Here is a 13,974-nt window from a genome sequence, read left to right on the forward strand (position 1 = left end):
CTCCCTTGACACCTTGGCTGCGCCTAGAAATTCTGTCCATGAAAATTATGAACAGAATTGGTGACAAAGGGCAGCCTTGGCGGAGGCCAACGTTCACCGGAAACAGGCTTGACTTACTGCTGGCAATGCGAACCAGGCTCCTGCTCCGGTTGTACAAGGACTGAATGGCACGTAGTAGCGCGCCACCAATCCCATTCTCCCGGAGCACCCCCCACAGGACACCGCGAGGGACACGGTCAAATGCCTTTTCCAGGTCTACCAAGCACATGTAGACCGGTTGGGCAAACTCCCAAGTACCCTCCAGTACCCTTGCAAGGGTGTAGAGCTGGTCCAGTGTTCCGCGACCAGGACGAAAACCACATTGCACCTCCTGTAGCCGAGGTTCGATTAACGGTCGTACCCTTCTCTCCAGCACCCTGGAATAGACTTTCCCAGGGAGGCTGAGGAGTGTGATCCCCCTATAGTTGGAACACACCCTCTGGTCACCCTTCTTGAAAAGGGGGACCACCACCCCAGTCTGCCAATCCAGAGGTACTGTTCCCGACTTCCACGCAATGTTGTAGAGACGTGTCAGCCAAGACAGTCCCTCAACATCCAGAGCCTTGAGGAATTCAGGGCGAAACTCGTCCACCCCCAGAGCTTTGCCACTGGGGAGCGTTTTGACTACCCCAGATACCTCAGCCACGGTGATGGAACTGTGCGCGTTCGTGTCCTCTGCTTCTGCTTCCTCTATGGAAGGTATGTCAGTGGGATTGAGAAGGGCCCTAAAGTATTCCTTCCACCGCCCAACTATATCCTCAGTCGAGGTCAGCAGGCCCTCGTCCCCACTGTAAACAGTGTGAACCGGGCACTGCTTCCCCTTCCTGAGGCGCCGGACGGTTTGCCAGAACCTCTTCGAGGCCGACCGAAAGTCGTTTTCCATGGCCTCACCGAACTCCTCCCACACCTGAGTTTTTGCCTCGACCACCGCCAAAGCCACGTGCTGCTTGGCCTGCCGGTACCTGTCAGCTGCTTCAGGAGTCCCACAAGCCATCCATGCTCAATAGGACTCCTTCTTCAGCTTGACGGCAGCCCTGACCTCTGGTGTCCACCATCGGGTTCGGGGTTTGCCGCCACGACTGGCACCGACCACCTTGCGGCCGCAGCTCCGATCGGCTGCCTCAGCAATGGAGGCACGGAATAGAGCCCATTCGGACTCACTATCCTCGTCCTCCCCCGGGATGCAGGCGAAGCTCTGCCGGAGGTGAGAGCTGAAGACTCGACGGACAGGTGACTCTGCCAAACGTTCCCAGCACACCCTCACTACACGTTTGGGTCTCCCGGGTCTGTCCGGCGTCCTCCCCCGCCATCTAATCCAACTCATCACCAGGTGGTGATCAGTTGACAGCTCAGCCCCTCTCTTTACCCGCGTGTCCAGAACATGCGGACGCAGGTCTGGTGATACGACTACAAAGTCAATCATCGACCTGCGGCCTAGGGTGTCCTGGTGCCATGTGCACTTATGGACATCCTTATGTTCGAACATGGTGTTTGTGATGGACAAACTGTGGTTCGCACAGAAGTCCAACAACATCACACCGCACGGGTTCAGATCGGGGAGGCCGTTCCTCCCAATCCTGCCCCTCCAGGTCACACTGTCATTGCCCACATGGGCGTAGAAAGTCTCCCAGCAAAATAACGGAGTCACCAGTTGGGGTGCTCTCCAGAACCCCTCTGATGGACTCCAGGAAGGCTGGGTACTCTGAACTGCTGTTTGGCGCGTACGCACAAACGACAGTCAGGACCCTTTCCCCAACCCGGAGGCGTAGGGAAATGACCCTCTCGTTCACCGGGGATGACTCCAACATGGAGGCACCGAGCCGGGGGGCTATGAATAAGCCCACACCAGCTCGCCACCTCTCCCCTGCAGCAACTCCAGAGTAGAACAAAGTCCAGCCCCTCTCGAGGAGTTTGGATCCAGAACCCAACCTGTGGGTAGAGGTGAGTCCGACTATATCTAGTCGGAATGTCTCAACCTCTCTCACAAGTTCGGGCTCCTTCCCCGCCAGAGAAGTAACATTCCATGTCCCAAGAACCAGATTTGGCCGCCGAAGACCAGGTTGCCTAGGCGCCCGCCCTCGACCACCGCCCAAAGCACAATGCACCGGACCCTTATGTTTGCCCCCGCAGGTGGTGGGTCTACGGGGAGGAGATCCCGTGTGGCTTGTTCGGGCTGAGCCTGGCCAGGTCCCACGGGTGAAAGCCCGACCACCAGGCGCTCGCCTGCGAGCCCCTCCCCCAGGCCTGGCTCCAGGGTGAGGCCCCGGTATCCCACGTCCGGGCGAGGTGCGGTCTCTCCTTGTGTGTTTATTCATCAGGGTCTTCTGAATCACTCTTAGTCTGGCTCGTCACCCTGGACCTGTTTGCCTTGGGAGACCCTACCAGGGGCATATAGCCCCAGACAACATAGCTCCTAGGATCACTCGGGCACACAAACCCCTCCACCACGGAGGGGCACTATGTTATTTTAAATGCAAAAACATCTTTTAAAAACGGCAATAATGCACAACTCAATCTGGAAGTTTGATCGCATGGAAAAGTTGACAAATACATACTGTGACGTCATTCGCCAGCTGGTTTTGAGTAGCTCACCAAAAGGTCCAAGAATATTTGCTTCAACTCTTAGATTCTGTTAAATTCAGTAGTGTACAACTGAAATGTTGCCAGTCATAAATACAAATAGATGGCAGCTCAAATAGTCATGAAAGTTGGACACCCCACCAACCTGGACACTATTTAATCTCTTAAGATAAGAGATTCAAACCCAGATCTCCTGACTGCGTGGCCAACATGCTAAGAACCAGGCCAGCGTGCGGCGTGCAGTTTTCCTTTAACACAAAATGAGCAAGGAACATGAACAGGAAACACGTCTACTGTATATAACAACATAAAGAACAAAGCAAATAGGCCTACCTAACATCCTACAACGAGGCTATACGCATTCACGTGCAACTGTGCTTTCTGCTTTTCTATGCTGGAATGCTGGTGGGCGTGGTTGGTTCTGCCCGGTCTATCATTTAAGCAGGTGCAAAGGCTGTCTCCCGAAATACGTCTGGGTTGAAGGGATATTTTCCACTTGGCTGGAATCCTACCTGAATGTTGTCCGGGGTAACTGCAAGAGGGAAGGCTGTAGCCACCACTTCGGGGACGTCATATATCGTCATGGTTTTCCCGGGGTTGTTCAGCATCCAAGCAGTGTTGAGATGTCTCTTCAACAGGCCATAGACGGACACGTCCAGCGGCTGCAGGCGGTGCGAGCAACGGGGAGGGAAGGACACCAGCACAACCCCACTCTCCTTGGCATAACTCAGCCCATCCACGGACAGATGGGAGCTGTGGCTATCAACATTCAAGATTCAAGAGTTTTATTGTCATATGCATAGTAAAACAGCAGTTATACTATGCAATGAAATTCTTATTCTGTTATTCTCCCAAGAAAAGAAAGAAAACACAAGAACAAGAATAGGAACATAAGAAACATATGTAACAATAAATTAAGCAACAACAACAGAAGAGACATTAATACAGATAAATAATACAAATAAATAAATAAATAATAAAGTGCTATGAGTGTGTGTGTGTGTTGTGTGTGGCGTGTGTGAGTGCTTCGTTGAGAAGCCTGATGGCCTGTGGGTAAAAGCTGTTTGCCAGCCTTGTGGTCCTGGACTTCAAACTCCTGTAGCGTCTGCCTGACGGTAGGAGTGTGAATAATGAGTGTTGTGGATGTGTGCTGTCCTTGATGAGGTTGTGTGTTCTTCGTAGGACTCTAGTTTTATAAATGTCTTGCAGTGAGGGGAGGGCTGCCCCAACAATGTTCTGTGAGGTCTTGATCACCCGCTGGAGTGCCTTCCTATCACGTGTTGTACAGTTACCGTACCAAACAGTGGCTGGAGTGCCTTCCTATCACGTGTTGTACAGTTACCGTACCAAACAGTGATGGAGGCGGTAAGGACACTTTCCACAGTGCGTCTGTAGAAGCAACTAAGGATTTTGGTGGACAGGAGACACAGCATCTCCATGATGCATCTTGTACGAGACACAACATGCTCCTCCTTCATCTACCCACTCGGATTTGCCGCTCCTGCACTTCCGGTGTGGGCAGAAAGTAACAAATGGTTGTTGAACTTCACCTGGGGGAAGATGACAAATGGGGGGATGCTTGTCCCAGTGGCAGAGATGGTACAGGAGAATGTTACCAGTGTTCTTCTCTCTGTAGCGGTCAAAGACCCGCCTTGTTTGTCTGTCACCTGTCTGTCTCCTACCTACCACTTTGTTGGGCTCCTGGACATTGTAACCCATTTCATCCATATTCCACATTGACTGGGGCTCCAATGTGTATCTAGCATTACCTCCTCCAAGTTGGCGAAGAAACGGCCCACGTCGTGCTCATTCAAAACTACATATGTGAGTGGCCTCCGGGGGCTGACACAAAGCAAGGGGTGTCTCTTCAGAAACCCAGAGAACCAGTTTGCCCCCGCCATTTCCTTCTCTACCTGGTTTGTGCGGAGAGCGACATTATTGTGCATGCAAGGTGTATGCCAGCTTGAGGACTTGGATAGGGGAGGGGCCAAAGTAAATATCTGAGGCTGTTCTTACATGTTCCTCCAGCTGACATTTTTGCTCCTCGCTGAAAACTGTCTGGACTTCTTCTCCAGCAACCTCTTGCTCATGTTCTGTAATTTATATCCAAGTCCTTGGCAGTGCTCCGGATAGTTATTTAATTTCACCTCCCTGGCTGCCCTCATCTTGACATCTGGTGGACTGAGGCCCTTCTTTGTCTTCAGTGTTTCTGCCCACAGAAAATGGAATAGTAATCTCAATATTGATTTTGGTGAAGACCAACCACAACTGGAATTTCTTGATACAAGGCTAACAATCGTGTTGAACTAGCTAACTAGCTTTCCCTTCACATTTCTAAACGGAAACAACTGTTTTGTTAGCACCCCATTGCTTAAAACACAAAATACAGTGGTGCCTTGGTTATCATTAATCCGTTCCAGAAGGTCCGACTCAAACCAAAACGGATTCTAACCAAAGCAAATATTCACACAGAAAATAATGTAAATCTAATGAGTCCGTTCCAGACGCCCAAAAATTTTAACACAAGACACATTTTATAGACAATAATTCTAATTTTACATGCAGAAAATGATGCAAACATAATTACAAATGACACATGAATGGAAAACTGAACATTTAACATAACTTGTACTAGTTTGTTAGGGGAAAAAAAACCCACAAAACCATCATTTAACAAAATAAACACATTATTCTAATGCAACCACAATTTGCAAAAATGTAAAAAAAATAAATCAACCTAAATGTCAACGTTCTAGAAACAAACACATGCCGATTAATACAGAAAATGAAAAAAAAAAACAGATGGATGTAAAATGAGAGACAGAGTCTCCCTCTCAATGCGCCGCCGGGTTGATAAGACTGTGACGCGGGAACCCGAGTAGATGTGTGTGCTGCACGCATACCTCTGAAATGACCACGGTCTTCTTTTTAAGCCGTAAAATTCGGAGGTATTGCGCCCTTGCCTCGGTACGGTCCATCACCTTTCTCTGTTGTGGAGTCCATGTATTTTGTTAGGTGAGAGTTGAAGTTTGCGGCTCGATGAAGCCAGCGGGACCACATCATCTGCAAAAAGCAGAGAGCCAATCCTGCAGCCACCAATAAATAAATAAATAATAAATACAAATGTGCATGAACAGAGTGATCCCTTTTGTCACTTATACAGTCTCTTTGTCCCGGTGGGTGGAGACGAGGCCGCTAGCATACACACAACAGATTTTCATACTTTTGCCATATGTTTTTCCGGATGTCCTTGATGACTTCATTCATAAGAGTATTTTTTGTAAACCTTAACAGCCTTCTTCTCTGCATATTTTTGCCTCCTCTTCTCATTTACGGTTCTCCTCTCTTGAGCAGACATTAACGCTCTTTGATTTCTTTTCGCCTCTCTCCACTTCTGGACTTGACCCTGTGTCGACTTGCTCGGCCTTCTGGTCGCAGCTCTGGACGTTCCACTTCCAGATGCCTTTTTCCTCTGCCGGTATTTTCTTGACCTTTCCTTTGCAAGTTTCCTTTCATGTTCCTTCTGTTCTTCTGACCGACTCAGTCGCCACAGTTGACACCGCAGTTGATCGCGCTCTTTCTGCTTCTGGTACCTGTCAGCATCTGCTTTCAGCCTCTGACGATACTCTCTTTGTATCTCTGCTTGGGTCTTCTTTGACTTGGGTACATTTTTACCGCAATCCCTCCCCACTTCTGGAGACGGTTGCCACTTTGGCTTTCTTAGATTCATCACGACGTCGGGCCTGCAATCGGAGGAAAAAAATAATTGCATTGTAAGACATTTTTCGTGACCCTCTCCATGAAGTCAGATCACAATGATCAATCTAGAAGTTAAATCTTTGTGTGGATGTTTCTCTTCCTATTAGGGTGTCTGAAGGGTTGGCCAATTTCTCAGCCGAAATAGTCCTGAATCAGCACAGAAATATAGTCTTTTTAAATTTGAGGATATTGCTTGGCCTTTCCTTAGACACCCTTGGTCAAAATTGTAAGAACAGTTGGAAAAACTGCAAGAATTTACATTTTGCGCCGTTGGATCATAAGGATAATGCATTTTTGCGGAGTATGAGCATTAAACGAGTACATCTTGTCATTATCCGTAATCGTGATGAGAGGAAATTCACATTATGCATTCACTCTTCACGCTCTGTGATCGGCCAGTCACACAAAGCGACCGCCCCTCCCGGGACAGACTCTGCAGGCGGCACCCACAGAGGACCTAATCGGTACACGGTGCAGGTTTCTTTTTGTTTTTTTTGCTGATATCGGCCCGATATCTGACATGGATAATGTGTATGTGTTTTAGATGGTGATGAGTGGGTGGGGTGTAGGGGCTGTGGAAGTAGTAGAGGAGTGTTTGTTGTGTATTATTGTGTGTATGTCACTCCTGATCAAAATTAAGACCAGTTGAAAAATTGCTAGAATTTGCATTTTGCACATTTGGATCTTAATGAGGTTTTAAGTAGAGCTACAATATACAAAAACAAGAAGGGGGTGTGAGACAAAAAGCATTTTGAAAAAGTAATTTATTGAAAACAACAATGAAATAGGCTGTTTATCAGCTGATCAAAAGTTTAAGACCATCGCTCAAAACATAACAAAAAACTCTCCAAACCAGAACAAAAAATGCTGTCAGTAGGACTCAGTGATGAGTAGCTCCACCGTTCTTGTTCATCACTTCAAAAATTGCGTTGGGCATGCTTGATGCCAGTGTTTCCAGGAGGCTAGTGGGAACATTGCTCCAAGTGGTGAAGATGGCTTCACCAAGGCCATCAACTGTCTGGAACTGATGGCCATTTTTGTAAACTTCCCTTGCCATCCATCCCCAAATGTTCTCTATGGGATTTAAATGAGGGGAACATGCAGGATGCTCCAAAAAAGTGGTGTTATTCTCCCTGAAGAAGTCCTTGGTCAAGCGAGCATTGTGAACTGCAGCGTTGTCCTGTTGAAGAACCCAGCTGTTACCACACAGACGAGGGCCATCAGTCATGAGGGATGCCCGCTGCAACATCTGCATCCGTTTGACGACTCCGCACCACCTGAAGCTCCGGTGTTCCACTGAATGAAAAAGCGCCCCAGATAATGATTGACCCCCCTCCATTGTGCCGGGTAGAAAACATCTCAGGTGGGATCTCCTTGTCATGCCAGTAACGTTGGAAGCCATCTGGACCGTCAAAGTTACACTTTTTCTCATCAGAGAATAAAACTTTTTTCCACCTTTCAATGTCCCATGTTTGATGCTCCCTGGCAAAGTCTAAACGGTCACTTTTATGGCGTTGAAGGAGACGAGGTCTTTGAATGTGTTTTTTAAACCCTTTTCCCACCTGATTGCGCTGCAGTCGGCACCAGTAAGGGCCTTCATGTGATGGACAGCCAATCGGATCCTCCGGCTCAGCGCAGGTGTGATTTTTTTGGTCTACCATTTGACTGTTTTGTTCCATAATGCTCGGGATCTTTCAAAAAATGAGAATGAGAATGACTGTCTTACTGCTCCCAACCTCAGCAGCAATGGTACGGCTTTGCTTAAGCAGCTTGACAATCTGACCACATTGAAAAAGAGAAAGCTTCTTACCTTTACCGTCAGGAGGGCATTACAGTGTGAATGCCCGACAGAAAATTAACATTTTTAGCAGATTTGGGCTTTTATAGCCTGTGGTCTTAAACTTTTGATCAGATGATAAACAGCCTATTTCAGTTTGGGTTTTATTGTTTAAATTACAAGTTCCAAATGTTTTTTGTCTCACTCCCCCTTCTGGCTTTTGCATATTGTAGCTCTACTTAAAACCTCATTAAGATCCAAATGTGCAAAATGCAAATTCTAGCAATTTTTCAACTGGTCTGAAGATTTTGATCAGGAGTGTATTGTGTATAATATGTCTGTTTATATTTTCTGTTTTTGTGTTGGGACCCTTACGAAAACCAGATGCTGCATCTAAAGTGAAACGTCAATATCGGCTCGGGACATCCCTAACAATGAGCGTGACAACCAACCCCGTTCTCTCCCCACTTTACAGCAAGACGGCCTTCACACTTCAATGCACTCAACGCTGCTCAGCAGCTCTTCCTTTCTTTTGGGCTGGCTCTAACTAGCAAGCAAACGCCACTGCCCCCTGTAGCCCAACCCCTGAATCACAGATCAGAACCTTACAGTGGTACCTCGGTTAACGTCCGCCCCGGTTAGCACATTTTTCGGCTAACATCCAAAATCTTTGCTAAAATTTTGCCTTGGTTTGCGTTCGCCCGCTTTTTTAGCGTAAGGTTTGTTTACGCTGCCATCACGCGCCCAAGACGCATCTGCATCTGGAGCGGATTAACTGGATTTACATTATTTTCTATGGGGAAATTTGCTTTGCTTAGAGTCAGTTTTGTTTTGAGTCAGACCTTCTGGAACGGATTAATGACGTTAACCGAGGCGCCATTGTACTCCCGTCGCGACAGAATCATATGAAACTCGGAGAGTGCACACCTCCACCGAGCACCATAGTTCCCCCCATATTGTGATTTACAGCATAAATATTAGTCCTACATGTATTTCATCGACATATTTAGATTCCTTGACCATGAAAACATGCCATCAGCAATTGGCCTCATAATGACAATATTCGTTCAGTAGTTATTCACAAAAATGGCATTTTCCAGAATGGCGGCCCATAGCTTTTGAAGTTACAACAAATCCGTTGGCACACTCCAGAGTCCACAGAGTCTTGGCTATGGATGACGGTGCTGGCATGTTTATAGCTTCATTTGTTGTCTTCCTGTGATGAAAATTCCAAAGGTCCCCTCTTGTTTCATATTCTGGATCAAAGTATCCGGAATGACGCCATTGTCTGGATCAGTCTGTGATATGTTGTGGAACCTGTTGGAAACTTGTCCTGTGTCTTCTTTCCAAGTACTCTGACCATTTTTTTGCGGAGTTATATGCACAAATGCCGAAAATGGTCCTATCTCGCAATGCTGAAGAATCCTTTAAAAAATTCCTGGATCTGGTGGAGGTAAATACGTACAAATGGACCATCGTGCAAGCAATGGCTATATAAACGTGCTCCGTTCTGGTTAAATAAATCGCTGTACGCTCATGAGTAAAAAATAAACAACAACTTGCAAACACCGTAACAACCAATAAATGCCAACAACAGGAGCTTACGTTTTGTTTTGTGTCCACAGAGGATGGCGAGCCTCTTCAATGTGCTCCCGTCCCTCGAAGGCTGCTTGGTCCTCCTCTGAGGGCTCACCTTCCTGCTCCTTTATCCGGCCTTCCTCCACCTTGTCTCCAGTGAGCTCCATGTCTGACTCAGGGGAGTGTGATGTTGTTTCATCGCTGTCTGACAGCGGAGCTAAGAGGTTGCCTGCTTGTGGCTCGTCTCCAAGGTCTTCAATCTTTACAGAGACAACAGTCATTGGCAACTTGGCGAGATCAGCATCCTCCAGCCGGAGGAGACGCGCTCCATGCTGAGCGGTCCACAGTTCCTCTTCTTCCTCTTTTACGTGGGGGGCCCCGGGATCCTCCTGCAGCTGAGGGAGACCAATCAGCTGTTGGACGTCTGCAGGACACAAACACTTAAGCTCAGACATGTCAAATTTTACATTGTCCATAAAATAAAACTTTCCAGCCTAGTAAGCAGCCTAAAACTCGATGTATCCTTTTGACACGCAGCCGATAGGCCTTACTCTGTTGGCCCAAACCAGGTGGTGTCCAAAGTGCGGGCCGTTTGCTGCCAACGGCACATACTAAAAATATAGTAGAACAATTTACAAAAAAACAAAACTGTAAAAATTGAAAAATCAGCAGTAATTTTACAAGAATGAAGTCAAAATATGACGAGAAAAAAGTTGCAATCTGCCGACAAAAAGTATACAGTATAATGTCTTAATAATACGAGGAACAATAACGTCATTTTAGCCGCAAAGAGTTGAAATAAAGTTGTTCATACTATTGTATTGTATTTATCATAAGTTATAAATAGGGCTGTCAGAAATAGCGCGTTAACGGTGGTAGTTAACTAATTTCATTAATTACGTTAAACTTATTCGCACAGTTGACGCATACGCATCATGGCAAGCCACGGCTCGGTTATGACGACACACGGCGGCACAGTGTAGCTCCCCACAGAATCGCACAGAGCCTGACGCCCTTTTAGAACTTTAATCCGACCTGAACACGTAAACAGCAGTGCAATTCCAACACCGTGTACTGTATGCATCTCCAAATCCAAACAAACATGTCCCTTGTCCATTTGTCACTGCGTAACGACACTTCGTCATTGTCACTAGACAGGCCGCGAGATGGATTCACGGACACTCGGAACACCACAACAACGTCTTTATGATATGTACGTGTGGTCTAAAAAAGTGGATATTCTTATCACTCACTTTGAAACTCAATTTGCTGCATTTAAGTACAGCATTCCCTTGTTTACCGCGGGGGATACGTTCCCAAAATAGCCCGCCCTAAGTGAAATCGGCAAAGTAGCCAACTATATTTCTGTACAATTAATATACGTAGATGTTTTAAGGCTGTAAAACCCCTCAACATACACTTTATACACTTTTCTAAGACAGGCAATAACATTTTTTCACACTCAAAGTTAAAATTTCGTTTAAATTTTAATGATCAACTTGCAAGAGTGGACACGAGAAATGAAGTGACTCACCATGACTTTTCGTTTTTGTATGCTTGTTAAAACACATTCCTCCTTGTCATCCTCCATGAGCTGAAGATTCATTTACAGTAATCCAGGCGCCCTACAGCCGCGTAACTTCTGCCTTCATTCAGCATGTATGACCATACAACAGGAAACAGGTCGTCCTGCACGAAGGAGATTGATTGACAATGGTCTACATCCAATCAGAACGCAGAACACAATGGCCGGGTTCTCGCTTAGCCAATAAGGACTGTTGTTGCCTTCAACCCTCATATGAGTATACAACACCCTCTACTGGCAGCAGTAGTAAATACAATAACAGACCCATGCAACATAGCACTGACAGATCACTCTAATACAACACAAGGACGCAGAACACAATGCACGTTCATACACTGCTAAGAACGAATCCGCAAAAAGTGAACCGCGATGTAGCGAGGGAACACTGTATGCTCGGAAATCCCAGAAAATTCACTCAAAACGTGAATTCAACTTAAATGACGCGGTGTCTTTGAACGCAACTCCTCATTGACTTTAACAGTTAAAGTCTGATTCAAATAGTCTGCTATTAAATAAACCAGTGTTCGGTGAATAGATTTTCAGACGTGTGCCATCTCTTAACTTGATTTCAAGGGGGGGCGGGCACAGACCAAAGTTGCTACTAATACGGTCATCCCTCACTATATCGCGGCTTTTCAAAAAATGATTTATTAATAAATGACCGCTGTCTCCTGGTTGACTATTATTCAGTGTGGAAGTGGTACGATGTTGCCTGCTGATTCTGGCCGTCTTCCTCACTCAGTTTCAAACCCCCGTTTAGGATAAGTAAAGCTGGTTAGCTTGGTATACAGAATTGCTATGAATTGCTATTGCTATGCTTAAAGGCGTGTCGTAGCCTAGGCAGAAGCCGTGCGCAATGTGGTACCGTGTGGTATGTGGTCACGTGGTTGCAACCCAGCAAAGTTACCAGTGCGGTTACCAGGAGAAAAAAAGCGGGAAAATGAGGGGGAAAAAGAAGAACGAGGGAAAAAAAAGTAAAAAAAAAAAAAAAAAAGATGGGGAAAAAAGGAGAAAACAAGCTGCCAGTGCGCTTGAACTCATCATCACATGATGTTCTTGTCATGTTATTAGCTAAACATTGGCTCCAGGTGACGTTTGAAGTTCTTCAGAGACGACTACTTTAATGATATTAACCCCAATTCTGTAATGTCACGCATTGTTATATTGCGATTTCGTATGTTATTGGTGCTTTTTTGTACAATTGTGACGTGATAGTGGTGTTCTTAAGAGGTGGATCGGGTCCCTGAAGGCCCAGGTAGGAAATGCATTGTTTGTTTTCGCTATGCTACTGCTGAAGGTTCTTAGTACGCAGGCGCAGCAGGAACAGCAACAAAATGAAGGCGTGTTCAAAGTAACGGGGTTGTGAACATACCGTCGCTGTGAGTCTTAAAAACAGCCTCCAGTCGTTGTCGATGCCGCTCGCTCTCCTCTTTTGTTCGAGAAAGTTCCTCCTCGTACGATGCGATCGTTCTTTCAAACAGCGCCAATATTTCATCAGCCGCCGCCATTAGTCTCTCCTTCACCAACTCTTTCAACATCTTGGTGTTTCGTAGCAGCGCCCGCGAGGACACGACTTCAATTTCAAGCTTTGTTTATTTGTCCGCTCGGACGTCGCTAATGGCTTCCTCCTTTTACTTCTTCGATGGAGGTTTTACGGCAGCTACAGCATCCAACGGCGTCAAACGGCTGTCATCTAGCGGCGGTATTGAAGACTGCTCATGATGAGAGGAGCAATCAAAATCTCCGTTGTTGCAAACAATGCGTCCACAACCAACATAAAATCATGACAAAAGGGGGCAATTTAGGCGAGATCACTGCTGATTTGTCCATTTTTTCTGTTTTTTTATATTTCCAAATATTCCAGAATTCTTTCTATGTAATCTTTAGTCATTTCCTTGTCGCAACGCACGCACACACTCATAACACTTTTATTTATTGATTTATTTGTATTAATGTCTCTTCTGTTGTTGTTGCTTAATTTATTGGCATTTATGTTTCTGATGTTCTTATTCTTTTTCTTCTGTTTTTCCTTTCTTTTTTGGGAGAATGAACAGAAAAAGAATTTCATTGCATAGCAGAACCACCAGTTTTACTGTGCATATGACAATAAAACTCTTCAATCTTGAATAGCAATTATGACTTTCCCCCAACCGATAGGTTGTAATGTTTAATTTCCCAAACATTACAATTTTGTTTTTTGTTTGTTTTTCATAATATTCTGATTTATGGTCATATTTTTCTTGAATATATTTATATAAAATAATTAGATAAATAGTATTAACAATATAAATAATACTACAAAAATTAATATATGTAAATATAAAATGTATGTTTCATATAACTATATGCTACTAAAATTACATTATTTTCCCTCATAATGACATGTTTATTCTCAAATTACAGCTGTTTTTTCCCCAAAACTTCCAACTTTTTTTCCATTTTCTTAGCAGTGCGATGCACACCAGCATGAACACAAAAATGCAATGGACAGGGGAAACTCTTTAGAGTCAACCGCAGACTGACTGCCCTCAGTTTTCCTTGAGGCGTTTTATTGCATGGCAAATTAGGTCACGGCCACGCACAGGTGGCACAAATAAAACAAATTACCACACATGCATTGTAAACAAAAACACAACTCATGACAACGTGAGAGCAC

General features: G+C 45.6%; 1 protein-coding gene across 3 annotated transcripts; it reads right to left on the minus strand.

Annotated features, from left to right (window-relative positions):
- Positions 1-3,930: 3,930 nt before the first annotated feature.
- Positions 3,931-12,953, minus strand: LOC129179389 (zinc finger CCCH domain-containing protein 13-like). 3 transcript variants are annotated; one of them, XR_008569955.1, is made up of 4 exons: positions 12,691-12,953; positions 9,761-10,157; positions 5,523-6,362; positions 3,931-4,828 (listed from the first exon to the last, which is right to left on the minus strand). XR_008569955.1 is itself a non-coding variant. In XM_054772590.1 (4 exons), the coding sequence occupies exons 2-4, from the start codon at positions 11,302-11,304 to the stop codon at positions 5,879-5,881; spliced, it is 918 nt and encodes a 305-aa protein (XP_054628565.1). In that variant the 5' UTR covers positions 11,305-11,422; positions 12,691-12,836; the 3' UTR covers positions 3,931-5,878. The 3 variants fall into 3 exon arrangements, 2 of the variants coding, with proteins under 2 accessions (XP_054628565.1, XP_054628564.1); XM_054772590.1 differs by adding an exon at positions 11,268-11,422 and having other exon boundaries at positions 3,931-6,362; positions 12,691-12,836; XM_054772589.1 differs by having other exon boundaries at positions 3,931-6,362.
- Positions 12,954-13,974: the final 1,021 nt, after the last annotated feature.

The sequence above is a fragment of the Dunckerocampus dactyliophorus genome, chromosome 4 (genome assembly GCF_027744805.1).
Source record: "Dunckerocampus dactyliophorus isolate RoL2022-P2 chromosome 4, RoL_Ddac_1.1, whole genome shotgun sequence".
NCBI lineage: Eukaryota > Metazoa > Chordata > Actinopteri > Syngnathiformes > Syngnathidae > Dunckerocampus > Dunckerocampus dactyliophorus.